At 43.2% G+C, this 22,747-nt stretch overlaps 2 protein-coding genes across 13 annotated transcripts; both read right to left on the bottom strand.

Moving 5' to 3' along the window:
- Window positions 1–714: 714 nt before the first annotated feature.
- Window positions 715–10,860, bottom strand: LOC125518030 (uncharacterized). Of its 4 annotated transcripts, XM_087538054.1 has the most exons (9): window positions 10,818–10,860; window positions 8,412–8,499; window positions 5,393–5,515; window positions 5,236–5,282; window positions 3,567–5,041; window positions 2,735–3,440; window positions 1,851–1,937; window positions 1,571–1,748; window positions 715–1,353 (listed from the first exon to the last, which is right to left on the bottom strand). In XM_087538054.1, exons 3-9 carry the CDS (start codon window positions 5,501–5,503, stop codon window positions 1,162–1,164), a joined length of 2,796 nt encoding a protein of 931 aa, XP_087394180.1. In that variant the 5' UTR covers window positions 5,504–5,515; window positions 8,412–8,499; window positions 10,818–10,860; the 3' UTR covers window positions 715–1,161. The 4 variants fall into 4 exon arrangements, 3 of the variants coding, with proteins under 3 accessions (XP_087394180.1, XP_048538955.2, XP_048538954.2); XM_048682998.2 differs by lacking the exons at window positions 8,412–8,499; window positions 10,818–10,860 and adding an exon at window positions 6,839–7,046 and having other exon boundaries at window positions 5,393–5,518; XM_048682997.2 differs by lacking the exons at window positions 8,412–8,499; window positions 10,818–10,860 and adding an exon at window positions 6,839–7,041.
- HUA2 (Tudor/PWWP/MBT domain-containing protein) lies at window positions 7,908–21,460 on the bottom strand. Of its 9 annotated transcripts, none has more exons than XM_087538047.1 (14): window positions 20,559–20,927; window positions 19,998–20,074; window positions 15,843–17,954; window positions 15,237–15,735; window positions 14,981–15,089; window positions 14,777–14,889; window positions 14,515–14,702; window positions 12,218–12,860; window positions 11,669–12,137; window positions 11,496–11,591; window positions 11,160–11,254; window positions 10,818–11,017; window positions 8,350–8,499; window positions 7,908–8,249 (listed from the first exon to the last, which is right to left on the bottom strand). In XM_087538047.1, exons 1-11 carry the CDS (start codon window positions 20,910–20,912, stop codon window positions 11,181–11,183), a joined length of 4,734 nt encoding a protein of 1,577 aa, XP_087394173.1. In that variant the 5' UTR covers window positions 20,913–20,927; the 3' UTR covers window positions 7,908–8,249; window positions 8,350–8,499; window positions 10,818–11,017; window positions 11,160–11,180. The 9 variants fall into 9 exon arrangements, with proteins under 9 accessions (XP_087394173.1, XP_087394174.1, XP_087394176.1 ...); XM_087538048.1 differs by having other exon boundaries at window positions 8,412–8,499; XM_087538050.1 differs by having other exon boundaries at window positions 8,412–8,499; window positions 10,893–11,017.
- Window positions 21,461–22,747: the final 1,287 nt, after the last annotated feature.

The following is a 22,747-nucleotide window of genomic DNA, read 5'->3' as shown; positions in this document are numbered from 1 at the left end:
TACCTAAACTCACGAATGTGTGTACCTGGCCTAGTTTATCATTAATTACTTGAACTCACTAGAAAGCTCCGGGAACATGAGGGTGCACGTGCAGATCTAACCTGGCCTGGTTCATCATTACTTACTTCCACTGCCGGAAAGCTCAAGACGGTGCACGTACGCACCTAGGATGAATGTACGTGCATATGTACAAATGTCTACGTCTATATTGTGTTTAAGAAAAATCAAGTCGGATTACGAAGTTGGACGTGTAAATTAAACAAAGACCACATTTGAGAGGTCAAGTCAAAAGTGGGGTTCTCTTCCGAGGAAGGACCCGATTTTCTCAAGCCGTCCTTTTCGATGCTTTCGGACCTTATTTGAACTGCTTTAAAAGTCGACGCTACCGAAAAGAACGGCTTTAAAGCTTCAGGACGTGTATGTCAAGAGACCGGAAGAGAGTGAGTAGGTGGGGTGACGACCTTCGAACAACCTGTTTTACACTCATTGTGAGGTGTGGTTCTTCAAAATAACACGTTCGGCAACAACAACAAAAATTTGTTACATTCTCAAAAGAAAAACACTTGTGATCTTGTTGACCGTTTAGAACCTTGACAAGAGAGGCAAACATAAGAGGTTTCGACTTGATCATCCGTAGCAGCAACACAAGGCTAACTAGCAAATGCAAATGCCTACCAATGTTGCTTGGATATGATTAATCAAGGAAAAGCCAGGTAGAGAGAAATACTAGTTCCGCATTTCATCGACATTGGAAAAAGGTTGAGTAGCAAATCTCATCTTGCTCTCATTTTTCTTTGTCTGTACAAAAAAAGCACCTGCAGAAGCAGAACCAGCCTGCCTGCCTACCTGCATGATCTGTAAAACGAAAATGTTGCCAAACTCTTTGATCCCCTTGGCACACTTGTACAACATTCAAGGTCTAAAACTCAACCCTGTTTGCATCATCAGGTGTCTAGTAGGTTAGAATGTCACTTATAGTATCCCCTCCCTTCCCTTCTCTTCTCCTCTTCTTTCTAGGGTAAACTACTGCCGACCACTGGTTAGTGGAATGTCATATCTATTATGCTCTAATTTTTTTGTAAATTTCTTCATGGGATTCTTGCGGCGCGTTAGCATAGCAGGCAAAGGAACATAGTCTTCTCCAGGATGTAGCATAGCCGCCTAGGTAGACCGGGACAGGAAAAACTCATAATCTGGATGGTGGTTCGCAGACGACTCCTCGGATCCCCTAGGAATGACAGCCCTTGCCATCGCGAATGCACCTCGCTTCAGTGTCCTCAGCCTCTCCTCCACAACTTCAGCGCCACTGGGCTTCGAGGAATCTCGACATCTCAGCTCAAACCATTGCTCACCCTACAAAATGGACCTTGCATGTTAGACTGGGGAGTCTGTCATGTACTGACTCAATAACCCAAAACGAACCAAGCACTAGAAACAAACTTTGGCCAGGCAGCAAGTTCAGCTTGCACCTTACATTCTGGAATTTTCACTTCGTTTAGAGCTACATGCTGGATACACTCAGTACTGAAAAAAATCGCTACCCTCATAGGGAAAAAAGTTAGAATGGTACCTTGTCATTGTAACTCTGCAGACCAACAGCCGGGCAAACAATTCGGGTGTCCTGACCACCACTAGAATCTGGGGAGCATATTTGTGGAACCAGTTTACCCAGTGAATGGTATGTCAAGAATGATGCACGGAAGTTCCCATGAGGTACGCGATAAACAGGATACCAAGCAACACAGTACCTAGAAATAAAAACTGCCATGATCAACAAGTATCCAATAACAAAACAAACAGAAGTTCAGAAAGCACTGGGGAGCAAAAAATATCTAGGATTGGGAACAAACCAAGAAGCCGGATGCAGATCACGCAATTTCGCACTTTGTAGCTTTTCAGAGTCACCAGATACATTTAGGCAGCTAAGCTCCTTGATTCTGCATTTGGTTGTACCAATATTAGTACAAAAAAATATGGAGACAAAAAAGACGTTACAAGAAAATAATAATTAATTTCCACACAAGTTTCACATTTAAAAAAAATTGACACAGGCAAGATAATGCTCACATGAGAAAGACTGCATCAAATGAAGATATGATGCATGTCAGCAACATATTTATGATTGATTTGTTAGCAACCTATAAATCATGTCTCTAAGCTACTCCCTCCGTCCGGAAATACTTGTCCTCGAAATGGTTGTATAGAGACTTATTTTAGTTATAGATACATCTATTTTATCATTTCAAGGACAAGTATTTCAGGACGGAGGGAGTACTCACTTGGGCACAAATAACTTGCATTGGTTTTGGTCAGAATCATCCCTTAACTATTTGCATCACCAAAACATGTCGACCATATTTCACAGGAAAAACGGTTTCTTGCACCCTTCATCATTGCCATGAGCACCATTGTTCACAAACTCAATATTAATTTATATGTTACACTGGTCATGACAGAAGTATTAAGCTTCCTTGCCCGCATTACACTGTTCATAATAAGAACTGTCAAACATCATTGCCTGTTTCTACCGAAGTAATAGATGGGAATCCGTTGCACTCATAAAACCATATAAGCATCTCTGAGACACACAGGACAGATTGAGGAGACATGAATACTTTACAAGAAACGGCACCAGGAACTTCAGGATAAAGTAACAACAAGCGGTTCAAATCAGACAATTTCAATAGCCATGCTTAGAATCAGTAAACACGACGAAAGACTCAAGACAACTTACTTTTCAAACAACGGAGGTCGAAAAGAAGGCTGCTCTGTTTCGAAGTATTCAAAAATGAGTTCTCCATGAGCATGCGCAGAGGAAGATGATTCTGAAAAGGATGTGTTACTTTGCTCAAATGGTTTATGCAGTTTCGCAGGCACAGGTTGAGAACTCAAAACGCTTGTGGTATTCGATGCCCCCAACAAATGTCCCTCTTGTACATCAAAACCATTATCCATATTCTTCGTAGACCACCCAAACAACTGAATAGCAGACAGGTAAGGTACAAAATATGCACAGAACTCTGAACTCTTGTGGTGTGATGTCAAGGAACTGAGATCATTGAGATCTCTTACTTCCAACCCATAGCACCCTGGCTCTTCATACCATTCCCATATATTCCTTAGGTTAATATTAGACATGTACTGCTGATAAGCTGAGTTCCTGACAACTTGATCCTGTGAACAGTTTCTGTTTTTCACACAAGGAACATGACCAATGACTGGAGTTGCAGAGTATATAAATGTCTCGAGATCAGTAATCGGATAACCAGCAGACATGTAGGCATCTGCAGCAACTTGCACCTCATAGGCATCATTAACAACCTTGATCATCTCAATTAGATGCATTTCAGAACTGCAAAACTTTCCTAATCTGTGATTCCCTTCAACAAAAGGAGTTACACCACATCCAATCACTAAGTCAGTCTGAGTGGACTTCGGATCTGCAAAATGATCGTGGTGCATGTTAGAAAGTCTGTTTAGTGTAGTATGTTAAATCTTATCATAAGATCTGGACATTAGAAAGAAAAGAAAAAAAGCATGCAAAAGAACTGCAGATTCAGCCATACCAGGTGATGGTGGTCCAGAACCTGTCCCGGTAACATCATTGGCTTGGAATGAACCTTGTAATCCTGTTTTCCGCATGGGAAAATCTCCTACAATATGATCTGTTGATTCACCAGATTCTGAAGTACAGTTGTCCTGCGCAGACTCGGAAGTTGTAGGTTCAGAAGCTGAATTTGATAACATCTCACAAGAACTTGACTCACTGCAGTACACAGCATTGGGTAGCCTTTTGTTTAAATCAATGTTCTGCTCTTTGTCAAAATCACCATTTGATTTGCTATTGATGTTTTCTTGTGGACTTGTAAAATGATTGTGACTTGCTCCTGATTCAAAGTCCTTCAGTGGAACTTCGTTACTCCTCCTATGGATGAAATTCTTGATGGAGCGTTTCAACGCAACCCCATGCTGAGGCTGTATGCTACCAACATGATCTGGTCTATGTGACCACTCCTTAGTGTTGAGTTCCTTAATCATCTGCCTAGAAGAGCGGCCAGTATATTTTTCATTTGGACCATGCGTAACAGCAGATGCATGCTCCCCAGTAAAGCTCTTCCACATTGACATTTTCCTCTCTTTTCTAGCTCTCTTTCTCGAAATTACTAGATGAAAATCACTGCCTCTGCTACCATTTTCAGAACAAAAGCTACTACTGCAGTTGGAATTCTCTAGCCAACTATCATCAACTCCATCACTAGAGCTGCAAAATTCTGCTGTTTCACATGGATCATGTACACAATCATTTCTGAACAGTGTCTTGGTCATATCACTACAGTTCCCACTCCTGCTGGCATAATGAAGCTCTTGAGATGAATCCATCAGGTCACAATTTGGAGTATCATCCAAGCACCTGCAGTCACTGCTGTTACATTGTCCAAACAATTCCAGGCCTGATGTAGTTGGTCTAGACAGTTCTGTCTCATCAGAGTAAGACGCGCTTGAAACAGAAGCAACTGAACAGCCATTGTACTCATTATCATTTTCACTGTCAGGAGCCTTTTCAGAGGCTTCTTTCACCGAAGAACTAGGAGAAAAGGTTTCCTCAAACAGTATATCACCAACATGCTTAGGTGAAAGTGTCGAACCTTCACAAGAATCAACCATATCGACTGAAGGGGTAGAGCCGTTGCTCTCTGCGCATGTAATTTCAGATCCATCAGCTGGCTTTCTGAAGTGTTTCTTCTGCTTCTTGTTTTTCTTTTTGCTCTTCCTTCTTGTAGTATGCCTTGCATCCACCCTTGTCTTGGTAGAGGTATTGTCTGAGAAACCTGAATTGGACATACTATTGGATGATGTGGATCGCTCTGCCAGCAGCCTTTGATTAGATGAATATTTTCTGAGAGGTTCATCTGCCACACTAAAATGCAAGAAAATAATTGATGGCGAGGAGGATGACGGGCCAAGGCTATCTTCTGGAGATGTAGGTTCAGATGAGGTGTGGAAGAACTCAATTGGTAAGATCGTCGTGAAGATACACCGCCTGAACAAAGCAGTAAAGAATTACGACAAGCAACATTCAATAACTCTTTTCTGGTAGCAGTTCAGAAGGACAAAATTCTTGCAAAAAAGGTGCCACTGTAATTGAACTTGTAAAAGAACGATATTAAAAAAGGAAGATATTTTGCCAATTCAGAAAGGAGAAATATATGGACACAGAAAGAAAAATAACTATACCTGGGTTGCTGCTGCTGTCTAGATTCAAGACGAGCTACATGACGCTCCTGAAAATGTGTAGGAAAGAAAACATTATACGGTATACAAACAAAAAGATGTTACTGCTTCTAAGAAAGAGAAAAGGGGGAAATAATTTGCATATATATTTGGCACGTACAAATTGGAAATTGGTGGGGTTCTTCCTCTCTGATGAGTTAAAAAGGCGCTTGATCTTCCTGTTGGCGGTGCCATCATTAGTACCATTGGCAAATCCATGTACAGTTACCATTTTGCATCAGTCCTGCTAGACGTAGGAGAAACACATCAGAACCTCAAAAGGATGTGCAGTGATCCGGAAGAGAAAAGGCCCTTGTTTTTATACCCGAACAATACCATCCAGCCATACATAAGTCAAACAGCATGTTTTGTGGACAATTTATTATACATACATAGTCGAAACGGCAAAAATACCATCCAGCCATACATAAGTCAAACAGCATGTTTTGTGGACAATTTATTATACATACATAGTCGAAACGGCAAAAATACCATCCAGACATAAATAAGTCAAGCAGCATGTTTTGTGGACAATTTATTATACATACATAGTCGAAACGGCAATTACAAGTGTGACCCGACGACTACAAGCGTGCGCTAATGTGTCAAACCATTAAACTGGACTTGTGGCAAAGCTAGACGATGTTTTGATAGGGACGGCAAAAGTAGAAGAGAAGGCAATGCAGAAGACTAGTGATGTTGCATATACATCAGGCATGATTTCACAGAGAGCGAAGCAGATGAAACGGCACCACATATTGTAATTCCAGGTGACGGTAGCATGTTGACCATTGAGGTTCAGTACATGTTTGACCAAACAGCAACTTGCAGCCCAAGATTTATTCATCCAGTCAAGGAGTGCTAGTTTGATCCCAACTCCCAATATTAAAACCCTAACCGAACTTTAAAAATGCTTCCGAGAGGATGAAGGCATAATGGATTTGTTGATACAAACAATAATAAACAAACAGAAGAAGTTTCCAAGTGAAGCTGAGAAAGTAAAGCTACTAGGCAGCAGCAAATCCAATCCAGCATCTGCCTGTTAGCGATGTGGCAAGCAAAAGCAGCACTCCGCGTGAATCACGAGAAGCAATCAATCAACCAACCAAGCAAGCATTAAATCCGTGCGGCCGGAAGAGGAGAAGGCAAGCACGGAAAGTAAATTCGTAGATGGCAGCCCTAACCAATCAATAACGAGGGAATTAAGAAGCTGGAGCGAAGCGATCCAGGACGGGGCCCGAAATGCTGGCGGAGCAGGCGGCCCTCGCAGATCAAAAAGAAAAAATAATCGGCGTGCCTAACAAGGAACGAGATACGGATCGCAGCACCCATCGCACTCATCGAAGGTGTGGGGGGGGATGCGGATCGATTGCGAAGCGCAAAACCTAGCGTGGAGATTTAGAGCTGGCGCCGGAATCCGCAGGATCGGCCGCGCCCCGCGCACGCGCACGCAGCGTCCGTAGCAAAGCGAAGCGAAGCAGAGCAATCCCCGAAGCAGGCGGAAAATTAATCGGAGCGTGGGAGGGGAAAGCGAGGGAGGGAGGGAGAGGGATGGAGTAGCACGCACGGTGGCCGCCGCGGCAGGGGAGGGCGGAGCTGCCGCTCCGATCCCACTCTCGGCGGATGGGTGGATCGATCGACGGAGGCCGCGGGCGGAATTGGGAGCCCTCTCTCTGTCTGTCTGTCTGTCTGTCTCTCTGTGTGCGTCTCGCTCTCTGCGTGGGCGTCTGTCAAATACAATCGGAAGGGAAGGTGGGGAGAGAGAGGGAATGGGGAGGGGGGGTGGGTGACGGGGAGAGAGAGGGAGAGGGGGGAGCTGGTAGGTGAGAGGAAACGCAAAGGAATATACCGGACCCAACCGGACCCGGACCGGACCTGACCGGACCGACTGCTGCTGTTGCTACGGTGCTGGGCTGCTGCTGATTTTCTCTTCTCTTCTCTTTTTTTTTCTATACTATTTTTTAAATCATTTTATTTCTCTATCTATCTACATAAAAGAAAAGGTATGCGTATTGATAACATACTTTATATGTGTTTTCTTATAACGGCAAGATAAGAAAAGGTGTGCTTGTTGATATCATACTCTATCTCTTGCCTCCTGGTATAGAGAACTCAACCTTTTTATGAAAGAAAAAGCAATCTCTTCTTTTCTTCTCTCTGCAAGACAAGCATGCGTATTAATATCGTATACTCTATCTATTTCTTCGTATAGAAAACTTTCTTAGCAAAATGTGTATAGGCGTGCGACTGCCTTGCTTGTTAATGGTATCTGCCCAAAATAGGTAAGGGTCCCTAATCATTGGGATGGATGGTTCGGCTTTGTGATATCTGCGGCAGCAGCCAAGAACACGCCTGCCTGATCTGCCTGGCATGAATGCGGCCTTCCCACCCGAATCCTAAATGGGATTTGGTTGACACAGAGCATGCATTCAACACAGGATTACCTTGGAAAGCACTAATTCTCATCCACACAAAAAAAATTAAAGCACTAATTCTACTACGTACTGCTCACAGCGCAGCATGTAGATGGATTATTCAGCCTAGGCTTGATCTGAATGCCCCTTCCATTCGCTATTTAACTACCCAGATGAAGATGCAGATGCAGCAGCTAGTGCTCTACAGTCACTGTCCCCATCTCAACAACAACAACAAACACTTCACTGAATATACACCTCCACACATCCTGCTTACAATAACCACCAGGGCAACATATATTTCTCATACCCTAACCGAATCGACACGGCTACGGTCCAACAGAACATCATCCCCGCACAGTTACTGATGATACTAATAACAACCTGCTGTGCGGTGCATGCCTCCCTTTTCCAGAAAGATGAACCATCACAGGAAAACTTGAGCTACGCCACCCTTTGCACCCCAGGTTTGGACTCATCATCACAACATTTCTTTCTTCCATTTTGTCCAACAAAACAATGAAGCAACATCTATCATCCCTAGCTTGTGCCAAGGGACTACCCCTACGCATAACAACATATACATCAACTTCCCTTTTAAAAGTTTTGCCCAAAAAGCTGTACATTGAGTATCTCTTTTGTACAATTCTTCAGTGAGGCTTACCTCTCTACAAACTAAGCACTCAACATCCATCCCCTCAGGTAAAAAGAAAACACTCGACTCACCACATGAGCTCCCCTCAACTCCACCAACAGGTAACAGCCATCGCAACCACATCATAACACACGCCGCCGACTTGTATAGTTTCCAGACCTGCCATATGAACAGAAATTTTAGTCAGACAAGGTAATTTTTCAGACAATATAGCACATACATGTAAAATCACCCATACCCACAAGCAGTCCAGACGTAAAAAGCGTGTGCAATGTTCAGCTGGCAGCCTTGCAGCCAACCAGATTTTAAGCTAAATTAACTCTAGTCAACCAGTGATCAATTATGAAACTATATTTCAGGCTGAGAAACGAATTGTCAATTGCTGTAACCCTAAAATCAGCTACTAGTGCAGCCACCGAATTAAAAGAGACCAAACAAAGGACCTTGGATTAATGCCTTAGATACGAATAAGACAGCACCGGACATGTTCACACCATTCGTTCCCCAGACTACAGAAATCATACGCATACGAAACCAAAGTACTCTTGAAGCTTCAACTAATCTCCAATGGATACATGTAACAAATTTGACCTAAAAAAGAGGATGTATATTTCCTTTTTGCATACATAAAACTGAAAGCAGCAATTCTAGTGTTAAAGAAGTTCAAAGGAGCACTCAGAAACAAGTCAGTCAGAACATACTCAAATCAATCGCTCCACAGACTACAGAACTATATTCAACAAATTAACACTCAAAACATAAAATATTGTCACAGCTTAATAATCTTTCTGCGACTTGACATGTATAATTTGACAAATGAAGAAAAATAATATCTATTTTTAATTTGCACATATAAACTGGAAGGAGCAACTGTGTACAGAATTTAGACAAATCTGTGTATCACTGGGATAATTAGTACCCAGCACCCGCTACCAACTTCGCGGGAATAAAAAATACAATGACAAAGTCAATATACATCATGGAAAAATAGAACAGCACAAAATCAGATCTGAAGTATGAAACACACAGTACAGTTCCTAAATTTTATAAATAATGCTCATCACAGAAAATCTTCAGCAGGACAAAATCAGAAGATACATAGCAGAATTTCTAAAGTTTCATAATTCCCAGTTTCTCACTGATTTATATACTTCTAAAAGATCAGTTTTCCATGGTTATGAATCAGATAAGAACACCAGGAACACATATTGCCACTTCAAAACTAAGAATCTACTCCCTCAGTCCCATAATAGCTTGAAAAATGTTCTTATATTATGGGACGGAGGGAGTACCTTGTATGCCTATTTTATTTCCATTAAACTACTTCTCTCAATGCAAGTTGTGCTGTGAATTTGCACTGTTTACTTAGACTGGATAACGGAAGACCAATTTTGTACAGGAGTTATAACTAGTGCATCTTTTTGGGAAACAAATACAGATTTACTGTCCCTATGGGCACCACACATCCATTTCTTCAAGAGCAAGATGCACTATTTGAAATGTCAATGATGCAGTATATATCATACATGCACACAGAATTTGAAGGGCCAATATGTCGGAAATATATACTAGAAAATGAAAAAAGACAAGCATTGCATGGAAAGGTGCTTATTTAATATTGGTGATAACAAGACCTTCCGCAGTGGGTAGTATTAGAAGTTAGCATCATGCATATATGATACTACCTCCGCAATGCATTGTATCATAGATTATCTTAGATGACCTTATTTATTGCCATGCATGACATATAGTAGCATAGCATTTATTATGATATGGTATCATGATATGATACTCAACCCTCTCTTTCTTCATTTAATTGTATGCCACCTCACCAAAAATGCTTATTTGGCATGCATGATACTAGCTATAATACTCCCACTGCAGGAGGTCTAAGGTGTGGACAAATTTGGCATATCTGTACTATACTACATGCAATGCATCCATGGAACTATAAATAACAATTTAATGGCTTAAAATTTATCACAAACGCCCAATAGGTCACCAGGTAATTTCCAGGAAATGAATACCAGCATACAATATCAACCAATCTATGGAAACCCAAATGATGTCCACATAAACCCATCATAGTTTTAGCCTTGTCTGCTAACACATAACTGGATAGGAGATATATATAATTTTATCTAAAGAGCAAAGTCGCAGTGCATAGAGAACAAGAGTAAGAACAGTACTTTAGCTTTTCTGTTTTGACTTAGATTTGTCTACGTGAAACTTGATATGTGTTGCACAGTAGGCACAACAGTCCAAGTACAGCAAACTGTAGAAAGTGCCATAGATACCATCAGTATGCCCTTGTATATATAAGTTCCCAATATTTTACTATAAGAACTGATACTTATGTCTAACACACCGTCTGAGCAAAATACATTAACCGCAGTTTGCACTCCTCAAAGAAACACACCAAAAGCAACATCTAAATGAACAGGAGAGTACTTGTCTCATGTAAAACATGCGCTTACACTAAGAGAGATTAGTCTGCTGGATGCTGCTGTCAAGACTAATTACAATGTAAAATGTCCATTCCAATTACTAACATCAGATCTCATCATTACTCCCAGGCAAAAGTGCATCCTCATCGCAGAACAGGCTAACATAAGCACCTCTTGTTGAATCCCCATTTAAAATGGCTCCCAACGTCTCCAATTTCCCATGTCAAAACCTGTATGTGAAGAACTGAGAAGTCAACTCAACTGCAGTACTAGATAGATGGAAGTGTCGTAGACAACTAATCTAAAGATCAATGAAGATAACAAAGAGACAAATAGAAAAGTGATACAAAGTATCAACAGAGAGGAGATTACCGCAGAGTTAATTATACAGGTTCATCCAGAAGGCCTCCAGCAATTAAGTGCATGAATATCAGGCTTGGCTGGCAGCATGTGAGGAACAACATGGCCTGTCAAAAAACAAGAATAGAAACAAAAGGATTTAAAAAAAAGGAAAGATATAGCGTATATACATGAACTGATTATTTAACGAAATTCACAAGATTAGCCGACAAGGAGGTATCACAGCACAATGGGGTACATGGCATCTATTATCAATGGATCTTACTAAGCTTCATTAAGATTCATTTGAATGCACAAGCTATCAGAAGGAAAAAATAGTGACAATGTGAACTTTAAGAAGCCAAAAACCTGGATGTGGTGCTCCAGACGGCAAATGGTTAAGTACAGCATGTTGATGACTCATTGGATTCATTGAAGATCTGTCAATGTTCGACCTCGGATACCCTATCAGAAAAGTGAATCATTATCATCTCAAGTTTCTCAAATATAACATACATAAACCAGGTTACAGGCAAACATACCATCCTGCATGAATGACCCATCTGAACAAGATAGTGATCTGCCACCTGGTAACCAGGTATTATGCTGGTCATCTGGACTGAAGTTACCAGATGTCATTCGCCACTGTTCTTCCGATGTATACTGGCTTTGACTATTTGGAAAGGGCTGTACACCATAAGAATTGCATGGAGGTGGTACAGATTGTTGGCCCATGGGGTTAATGTGTGTGTGATGAGTGTGGGGGTGAACTGGTGGTGTTTGTGCCGATGGGAAAGCACTGAAAGCCCCTTGATGAAAAGATACACCAGGCTGAAACTGATAATTACCATTAGAAGCTTGCTGTGGCAGAAAGATATTGTTGCTTCCATAATCCGGTGGCAATGATGGGGCATAATTAACTGGAGCTTGTGCATTCACTGGTATAGCAGGCATAAAGTTCGGCGTATTTCCAACACCTTGAATTGATGAATTTCCTGTTAGTTGGTTACCCTGCATCCAAAAATCTTTATTATTAAACGAAGAACACAACAGGACCTGCTAAATAAAGTACGCATTGAAAAAACAATTACATTGGGAGGCCTAAAATATTCTGGCATGGCATGCTGATAACCCAGTGATGATGGAGATGACGGAACAGGTGGCGGGATTGAAGGATGAGGAGGTGGTGGAGCAGGCTGCGGAGGTGGTCCAGATGGCAGGGGTGGCGGTGGAGGTGGCGAAGATGGTGAAAGTGGTGGTGGCGGCGGAGGTGGTGTAGCAGGTGGTGGTGAAGGGGGCAAAGGAGGTGGGGGAGGCGGTGAATCCAATGGAAGAGGTGGAGGGCCCTCAGGTAAAGGCTGGGGAGGTAATGAATCCAGTGGAAGAGGTGGAGGACCCTCAGGTAGAGGGGGAAGCTCGTACTGATTAGTCAATGCCTCCTCTGAACCTGCTTCCTGCTTAGAATCATGCTCAATGAGGGTAGATCCCTCTATCTGTTGACTGTTCCTTGGTAAAACTGAAGCATCTTCCATTACAGCATCACTAGTTGCACTTTCTAGTACCGTAATGTGTTCCTCAACAGAGTTTGGAGCAATAATCTCTTCACTTTCTTGTATCCCACCCCCTCCAACTCGCAGTGAAATAACTGGCAATGACCCATCAATCCGACGGAAATCCTCATCATTTATAAAGACATTTGATGATAATATTCCAGAGAACTCAATGGTTGTATTACTGCACAAAACACAAAAAAGAACACATAACATATGTCAGCAATGAGTTGAATTAAGATGATACCACACATACGGCCACTAAAATCTCAAGGAACTCAATTTAATAGGTTCCAGCAGAGGTAGGTGAACATAAAATCAGCTGACGCACTTGGATTATCGAAACAAGATGAAGGTCCCTAGAGTACCTAAGGGCCTTACTATGGTCAAAGCATGTGGCACTGACATTCTCATAGAATACTACAAGTACGATACAGATATGGTCATACATGATTTTACAGAACAGCAACAAGGTAATAACTATAAAACATAGTTCATTGATTTATGTCTTGAGCAGAACATGTATCTGTCTATCCGACACAGAAACTGCTGAGTTTACTGGCTTTCTTATAAGATGAAAAGTATCAGTGAAACTGATTCATGTGTCATGGATCTTGATAGGGATAAGGGTCCAAAGACCAGGGGTAGGGTATTCACCTCATCTAACCATCACAGGGCCTAATCACCATCATGGTAGTGATACTCTGAAGCTTAGTTGACCTGTTGAGTCTTCGTTCAGTAATTAATACACATAACCTTTATCCAGGCAAGCGACTTGATTCACAAGCCAGATCACAACTAGACTCTTGACCAAACCATAACTATATCTTCCTAAACTTAAAAGACCCAGCCACGCCCAACACGGATATAACTTGATTTGCTCGACTCTTACTTCCTCTAACATAACCTATCCTATACCTCCCCGTATGCCCATACAAGGCCGCGAGCATGCACACTTGTCAAGCCCACACCACTGCCGCTGTGGCTTGTGGTCTTGCAACACGGCTGTTGCACAGAACTCAAAGCCCATAACATCATGTCAACTGCACCACCGCCCGCCTCCCCAAGCGGAGCCACGGCCGCCCGCACTGCCCACTCAGTCACCTCTGCTGCACCACCTGCCTCAGTCACCCGCCACTGCCATCTGCCATCCGCCACCCACCTCCAAGCTCAACCATCGTGAGCTCCCGGGCACTGCGGGTGAAAAATAAAGGAAAAACTATGACCCAATGATGGGTGGGTTCCACTTGCCATTATCTACGTAGACAAGAAAATAAGGTGGAGGTATTGGTAGGCCGCTGGTGGAAGAGCACAAACAGTGATCTCGCATTATATAAGGACTCGCTCGCCGGCTCGCCCTATATTGGATGTAGTCTTCTGGAGATGCTCTGAAGTGGTTCATTAAGTGGTACTCATTATAGATTTAAAATATTTGTTAAGAAACCCATCATACAAACTTATGACTTTCAGCCACAAAATAAAACCAGTTATACTGAGTTTTATTAAACGGAAGTTATACCGTGTTACAAAGCTAGTACATACCCCCTGCTCTCCGTTCTTTTTCTATTTTATGTTTTGATGACTTGTGTATCCAAAACCAAATGTGGCTTTGACCATTGCCTTTATGTAACTTCCTATTCCTATTAGTATTATATATTAAATTAATAGAACAATAACTTCGGATGACAAAGCTAGTACATAGCTCTGTACCTTCCCTTGAGAGTTTTAACCATATAATGGTGGCCTGGTGGTCAGGTTTAATTGTAGCTTGTAAGGATTCTAAAACATCAAACAAAAAAGGACAAAGGGAGTATATCAGTTATCAGATCACAAAATACCTGCCATATTCATCAACAAGCATGTCATCCATCTCCCTAATAGGGTCATCAACAGAACGTTCAGCTCGGGACGGTCGCCTGAGCATGAAACCAGCGTGTGTGTTATCATTTGGCACCTCTATGTCATTCATGTATTTTCGCAGTACATTTTCTGGCATAATCTTTCTCTCTAGCCACAATCTTAAAACCTACAAAGCAAATGGACAGAAATGAAAATTGTCTGTGGAAATAACAACTCGATAATTAGTATTAAAGTTGGTACTTTGAGGCACTGGCGTCGGTTTTCACGAGCACCAGCTACAGGTGGAGCAGCAGCACTCAAAAGACGAGGTAATGCAGCTTGAACAGTGGGAACATATGAAGCCCCAGCAACGCCTAAGCATTCAGAAATCAGGTAATTAAATCTTGGGCTTAAGGAAACGTATAGTTCTGTGAATTGGTGCAACATAATACAAAGAGAACTTACCTTTCTGAGAGTGAGAACACTGTGTTATGGAGTCCAAAAGAAAAAGGAGATCAACCTTGCGATGCAAATTAGGCTCATTCTCGATTTTCCTTATGAGAAGCGCAACAATCTGATGACATATAATGAATTAATTAATAAGGGTACTTTGCTTGTGATGAAAAGGCAATGCTGATGGCATGTGGATTAATGAATGTACATGATTGAAAAATGTGTGTGTCTATGAATGCATGTGTGGGTGTGGGTGTGCAGGGGGTACCTCTTCAGCAATGCCATGTTTCGAGCACTCGATTGCATGACGTGTAGCACGACCTATACTATCCTTTGTCCTCGACAGAGTCTCTATCATTCCCTCCAGGGCATCACGTGCAATTGCTGCATCAGTACCACCACCCAGTGAACTGCTGGATTGCTTAGGTTTCGGACTCTTTTCATGTTCATGGTCAGTTTCTGCTGGCTTTTTCAGATCAACTCGGTGACCAGGTTCACAGATGGAATCTTGAGATTGCATGATGTCACCCTCTGAAATAGCATTTCTTGATGCAGAAGGAATGTGAAAAACAGGACTAGGACTTAGTCCAGGCAAGCCATACGCTGCGGAAGCAAGAACAGCATTATCTGCAGAAGAGCCATCAGAATTTCCTTGACCAGACGCAAGATGGTTTCTCTTTGCTTGGGCAGCTGCAATAAGACGCTTAATTGACTTGTCAGAGTCAGCATTAGACTCAGCGAAATCTGCTTTATCAACAAAATTTGATCTGCATAAGAGGAAATTGCAACATCAACAAAGTGCATAGCTAAACATGTATAAACGTAGACAAAAAAAAACATAAGAAAGAAACTTAGCAAATTCAAAGCAGTATACCTGTCCTCTTTAGAGTGATCCAGCTTCCCACTTCGTTCATCTGACAAAGTGGCACTTAACCTATTCTCGGCAGTCATAGCTATCTGTGTGCTGGGCTTAGCTTTAACCTTGGCATTTTCTGATTTAGACAGAAGTACATTCTTTTCTAAGGTAGCATGGCTTTGAGAGTGAGAGTTCCCAGATGTCTGCTGCACTACTTTAGAAGAACTACCTTGCGGTTTCTTCACTTCAGATGATCCTGGATTTTTTAATTGGTCGGAGGATTTGCGGTCTGCCGGGTTAATCTTGTTACCCAAAGCAGAAGAAGTGTCAACTGAGATAGTGGCCGATTTTCGCCCAGTCATTTGTGGTCTAGCGTGCACTTTACCTTGACTTGGTGAATAAATTGGCTCGTGCTTCACAGGTGACCTTCCAACACTTCTGGGTTTCTCTTCTCTTGCCAAACCAGATTTTTTTGCAGAAACATTGCCAACTTGTGATGAAGGAATCCCCCGAATACCTGTCTGATGGATCTTGTCTGTTGGGGTTACATGAGTGGAGATTGATTTGGCCACAGTTTTATGAGGTGGGGTTCGTTGTTCTTCCTCATCATCATCATCGAAACGACATGCTCTTCTCCTGGGTTGTGCCAATGGCCTACCAACACGTGAGCCATCCTCCCTCATGCTGGAGCCCTTCTTAGCAGTATCAAAACCAATTAACTTGGTTGCAGAACCAGGTGCCTGTTCCATTCGCTCAGAATGCGGCCTTGGTAGGGGTGATACAACTACACCTGATTTCCTTGTCCTACCATCAGCGGTTACAGTCTCGGGAAATGTGTTGTTTCTGGCTCCAACGGAAGTGGATTTCTCATTTTTCACAGAATTATCTTTTCCATTATCAACAGGTAACCTAAGTTCACTCTTTGCCCCTGTCTTAACTGTTTCATTGGCTCTGTCTACTAGTTTTGGCCTCTTTGCCGGACGCATATCAGTGCTACCCTCCGGCTTGCGCTGACCACTACCAGGCAGAGATTTCTTATTGGAAGACAAGACAACAGGTGATTTTACAGTCAACTGCTTGTTAGGCTTGTCAACCATTACTTTGTTAGGGCACCTTCTCTCTGATTTGTCCATAAGTGATTGTTTCATCATCGGTTTCAGCTTTCTAAATCCTCCGCTCTCTTTGTCAGCACTATTGGCTGGTACAGTACCAGGTAGAGCCTCAGGAGTAGTCCTCCCAGAAATACCAGTGCCATCGACATGCTTGTTTTCCTCCCTGTCAGCAGTCTTCAACTGCATCTTGGATTTATCTTTCTTTGGCACTTCAAGGGCACAAACTATCTCTACATTAGGGTCCAAAAGGATACCTTCAGTTGGACGGCCCTCTTTCCCAACTTTTTGGCCTTCAGTCTCTCTTCCTGAGAACAGAGAGGTTGGTGAGCGTGCTTGTTCAAGGTGCATGTTGATAGCTGACTTCGATGTGACAGGCTTCTTTTTCTTGGGATGGTCAGAATTCTTTTCTACAGATTTTTTCCTATTAGTAACTGTTGGAAAAGTATCCTTTCTGTCATGACCACCATCTTTCACGTTCTCCTCAGTTCCTGAACCGTGCCTTAAATTATTCAAGTTGCCCACAGAACTATCAACTTCCATTTGTTCAAGGTGCATGTTGGTAGCTGACTTCGATGTCACAGGCTTCTTTTTCTTGGGATGGTCAGAATCCTTTTCTGCAGGTTTTTTCCTATTAATAACTGCTGGAACAATGTCCTTTCTGTCATGACCACCATCTTTCACATTCTCCTCGGTTCCTGAACCGTGCCTTAAAGTATTCAAGTTGTCCACAGAACTATCAACTTCCATTTGTTCCACTCTTGGAGTCTCACCATCATCAGGTGGCTTTACAAGGGATTCTGTAGGTTTCTCACTCATATCAAGAGTTTGATCAGGCAACACATCATTGGCAGTTTCAGATGATTTTGGCAGCTCGTCATAGGCCTTGCATATCTCCACCAAGGCTTCTTCAAGACCTTTCGCATGTCTTTTCGGAAATCTTTTCTCTCGAGCTTGATTTACCAAGTCATTCTTCACCTGTTCTGTAAATGGCTGGAGATCTGGCAAACCTACGAAAGCACTGTCGGAGATATTCATTCATTAGTAATCAAGTGATTCTTTTACTTTAGCCTTTAAAGAGTTGTCGCGATAAGCTCAAAATAGCAAAGAAAACGCAGGCATGGAAGACAGCAAGGGTAACAAATCAATATTGTATCTAGACAAAATGGTGACACGGTTTTAAAGCAATTAAAGAAATGCTCCGCGTAGAGAATACCTTATAAGCTAAAGCAACCGACTGAATCAATCAAGTGGAGTAATTTAATTGCTCTATTAGCACCAAAGTAATTTAAGAGGTCTAAAGATCATTACCTACCACAATTTATGGAGAATAACATACTTAACAATATGTAGATCAGTTTGCTGCACAGGCTCAAGTTACAATAGAATTAATAACATTCTCATTCTTACTATTTGGAAGAAAATGAAAGGCTGTAGGAGCGGTTAAGAGTACTTATCAATAATTGAAAACTAGAAATAAAGAGTGAGAAGTTCATAATAAATCAACTAAGAGTGAAAGTACTGCTTTCATCTTTCAGACTCAGTCTGTGAAGAATTGTACCTCCTAGACTGACCTTGCACAGCAATGTGTAACCTTAGATCATTGGTGGAAACAATAATCACAAGACTTAAACTTTTACACCAAAGGGATTTTTTAGTATAGATATAGGAATCTTCTATTCTTAAATAAGTACAACCCACTACCTATTTTTTCTAGCCATGCAACCATGCCACATAAGCAAGTCATGCATGCAAGTCATCTTCTATACTATTCCTAAATAGCTACAACCCACTACCTATTTTTCCAAGATATGGAACCATGCCACATAAGCTAGTCATGCATGCAAGTCATAATTACAGTTTTTTGCATTACTCCATACATGCAGCGCTGTCAGATAAACTCATGCATGTTAGTCATAAGTTAATTTTTTGCATTAGATTTTATGTCGACAATATATGTTTTGGGAAATTGCAGCATACCTATGTAGTTCACCCTTCCCATTTTGTTAGAAACGACAGTCTTTTAACTGTAATTTATTTTTATTTTTTATATGCTTCGTGTTTTTATTGTTTAATAACTTAATTTGCTTCCATTAGTTTTAGATGATTTTGCAGCGACTATTTATGCATTTCTTTTAGCAAGATTCCCGCAGCAACGTGCGGGGCATCATATAGTATATAGCAATCTACCGACCCAAGCCGAAAATCAGATTAAGTAAAGCTCAGGTAAAATAAAAGAGATGATTTTGCAGCGACTATTTATGCATTTCTTTTAGCAAGGTTCCTGCAGTAACGCCCGGGGCATCATCTAGTATATACTAATCTACCCAGCCAAGCCGAAAGTCAGATTAAGTAAAGCTCAGATAAAATAAAATAGGCAGAATTAAAAACTGCAAACTATGCAGTACAAGCATTTATTTAAATCAGAATCAAATGATCGCTCTGTCCTATTTTTTTCCCTAGTACACGTGTAAAATCCATCTTGCCAACAATAAGAAATATGTTGTCACTATAGGAGACAGAGTAGCCATGTTCCCAAAGCAAAAAATACGTAAACTACTTACCCACACGTGGCATACCTTAACGGATGAACTTAGCGGAATTTGAGGCAATAAATTGGGTATGAATAACTACAAAAGAGTGTTGGTGTCTCCTGCACATGATCTTGGCTGTGTGATAAATGTAAAGAATACAAACACAAAAAGGCAAGTATGAAGTGGCGCATTCATCAAGAGCGTGGCGACATGTGGCATTCATGTATCCGATCAATCATCCGCAGTAGAATTGGCAGTAAGAATACCGTTAAACATGGCGACAAACGGAGCTAGTAACTAATGAGCACGAGGACGGCCTTACATCTGTTATACAATAAATCATCCATGGTGGAATTGGCAGTTAGAATACCATTAAACATGGCGACAAAAGGAGCTAGTAACTAATGAGCACGAGGACGGTCTTAAATCTCTTATCCGATAAATCATCCAGGGTAGAATTGGCCGTTAGAATACCGTTAAACATGGCGACAAAAGGAGCTAGTAACTAATGAGCATGAGGATGGTCTTACATCTCTTTGGTGCCAAAGAAGAGGACAAAGAACTTGCGCGGAGTGGGCTCCTGATTCCAATCCTCCGGCCTGCTCACCTGCATAGATAAGAAGCATTAACCTCCAAGGCTGAAGCACACGGTCAGTATCCTAGACATATCAAGATTCAGGCAGGCAGAGATGTGGCCAAGAAAGATGCAGAAAGGGAGGGAACTGGCTCGCTATGGGGGAAGAAAACCCTAGGTAGCAGGCAGGAGTGTAGGCTGGACCTTGGCTGGCCAGAAAGGGTAGCCCTTGACCTTGGCGAGGACGAGGTCCCCGAGCTGCGGGTCTCTGTTCCATTTGGTGCCCTTGGCGCCCCGCTTTGCGGCGGGAGCCATTGGGCGGCGAGGCCCTAGGCGCCCTTCTTCCCCAGCGTCCGCCCGCACCCCGTTGAAGAGGAGGGGGCCAACGGGGGAACCCTAACCGGCGAGGGCGAGGGCAAGGGCGAGGGGAACCCTAGCAGCTCGCAGTGCGGGACGAAAGGAGACCCTAGTCGAAGGGAAGGGGGAGGGTAGCGGCGCCGGCCGTGAGGGTTCCTACAGCGGTGGGGGGAGGCGATGGCGGCGGCGGCGGCGATCGAATCCGTGCGGTGGTGGAGTGGATTACTGGGTTGCAACTGCGATTCGGAATCCTCCTCCCCTCCTCGCAATTTTCTCCCCTCTGCTCAATGTGATGATTGTGAATAACCAGACGATGTGAATAACCAGACGATGTGAATAACCAGGAGGAGGAAAAATCTCTCCTTTTTCTTCCGCCTGGACCTCGTGGACGGGGAGAGGTGTCACGCTGGCGACCAGCCGCGCGATCTGAATCGGACGGCGGCGATAGGTTGTTGATGCGGCGCCGTTCGGTTTGGAGAACACCTGGGGTTTCCTTGTCACTTCCGGTACTCATTTATGACGCTGGTGATGCAAATACTATCTCTACCAGCTCAGCATTTTGCGTTTCTTTCTCCTTTTGTTTTCTCTTCTTTTCCTTTTGGGCTAAGCATGAACATAGACACTTTTGCCACCAGATGCCAACCTTACCTACTGTCTTGCATCGAAGAAAAAAAAGAGAAAAACCATGAAGATAAAATTCACCAACCAAAGTTGCAAATGCTAATCAGAAAATATGGCTTTGGATCTAGAACCAAGGTTGCAAGAGTTCGAATTACCTTTGTCCCTCGCCAAAGCTGACGTTGATTTTGCTCATGGTCTTCATCTTGCTTTAGCATTCCACGAAGCGCCAGCCATTGACAGGGATGAGCCGTAGTATACAACTAGGAGACGCGGATGTTTGGAGTGGTCAGATGCAACAAGAACGACATCTCCAGTAGGGAATACAGATGCTGGAGAAGGAGGGGAGAGGCCGTTCAGTGTATCACTAGCTACGCCAGATGAATGACGAGACTGGCTAGTGAGGTTGCGCCCCCAAATCAGCCGCTATGGTTGGGACCTAACGAAGAGCGACTGGTTGCGGGGAGGGGGAGAGGGGGATTGGGTTGATTAATACGTGGCGACTTTTTTCTCTAGTGGTATCTTAACTTATATAGCCTCATCGGTATATCTCGCTAACATCACTGGACCAAAAGTGAATCGCACCGAAAACCGCGATAGGCTTACATTGTTTTACGGAATACCCAAGTCCATCTCGATTGGGTGGACCCTCTGAATTGTTAAAATGCCATCAAAGATTTTAAATCGTTAATATGACGTTGGTTTGGCCAAAAAATCAGAAAAATGATACTTCGATACGATCAGATGTCGAGTCAAAATGACTCTCATGCGCTTTGAGGCAAGAAGAAAAATCTACTGAGAGGCGTTTAGTTTTTCCTTTGTGTATAGAATTTGAATTTGGGTGTTGCACAACCAACGCATTACTCTTAAAAAGGATGCTGGAGTACCCGCCTCCCGGGGAGGGCTTCGCGGGCGAGAGTGCCCTCTATGTGCTTCGTTCCCAGATGGCGTGCTACGGGGGACTCTCGGGACTCTCCGTGCCATCCCATCTACACGTTGGTGCACACCCGGGCAACCCACCTCGGCGGTCCATAGCGATTGGACCACGGGCGCACTCGAGGCCATCGTCATGGGGCTCCTTCGGTCGTGAACTTGATAGCCCTCCCCCGCGTTGCCTCATGCACGATGGCATGGTCGAACCCCCCCCCCCCTGTCGACATCCTTCGCCTCTTACAGGCAGGTCCGGTCGCAATAGGTGGGGCGTGCGTTGACGGTGTCATACACCGGGGGTGGCTCACCCAAGGGAGCCCGACCTCGGACTTGACCAGGGGCCCATGAGGCCCGGGGCAAGGGAGAAACCCTAAGGAGGGCGCAGGAAGCCTTCTTTCCCTCAAAGTCAAGGGCGGCGGCGGCATAGATCGCGTCTCCCTCCCTGTAAACCCTAGCCTCCATCGTTTGTATAAGGAGAGGCTAGGGAGCTCTCGTTCCCATATATTCTCAGATAAAAACTCCCGGTAGCAATGTCACACACCATTGTATCCCCTCGTATGAGGTATCCCTCCACCATGAATAACCAAACACAAGCAGGACGTAGGACATTACTCTCTGGAGGCCCAAACCTCGATAAACCCCTCGTGTGACCTCCAATCTAAGACTTCTAGCTGCGCTTGGACCCCTACCGAGGGATCTGGCGGTATTTTGCATCGTCATGCGCCGCGACCGCCTATGTCGGCTCATGTGTGGGGGAGTGGGTCGAGCATGTGTGAAGCTAGCCGGCCAGGTTTTGTTGGC

Source organism: Triticum urartu, chromosome 7A (assembly GCF_056163025.1).
Source record: "Triticum urartu cultivar PI428250 chromosome 7A, HENAU_Tu73, whole genome shotgun sequence".
Lineage (NCBI taxonomy): Eukaryota > Viridiplantae > Streptophyta > Magnoliopsida > Poales > Poaceae > Triticum > Triticum urartu.
Note: the sequence above shows the minus strand (reverse complement) of the source record. Positions and strands in the feature narration are given on the sequence as shown.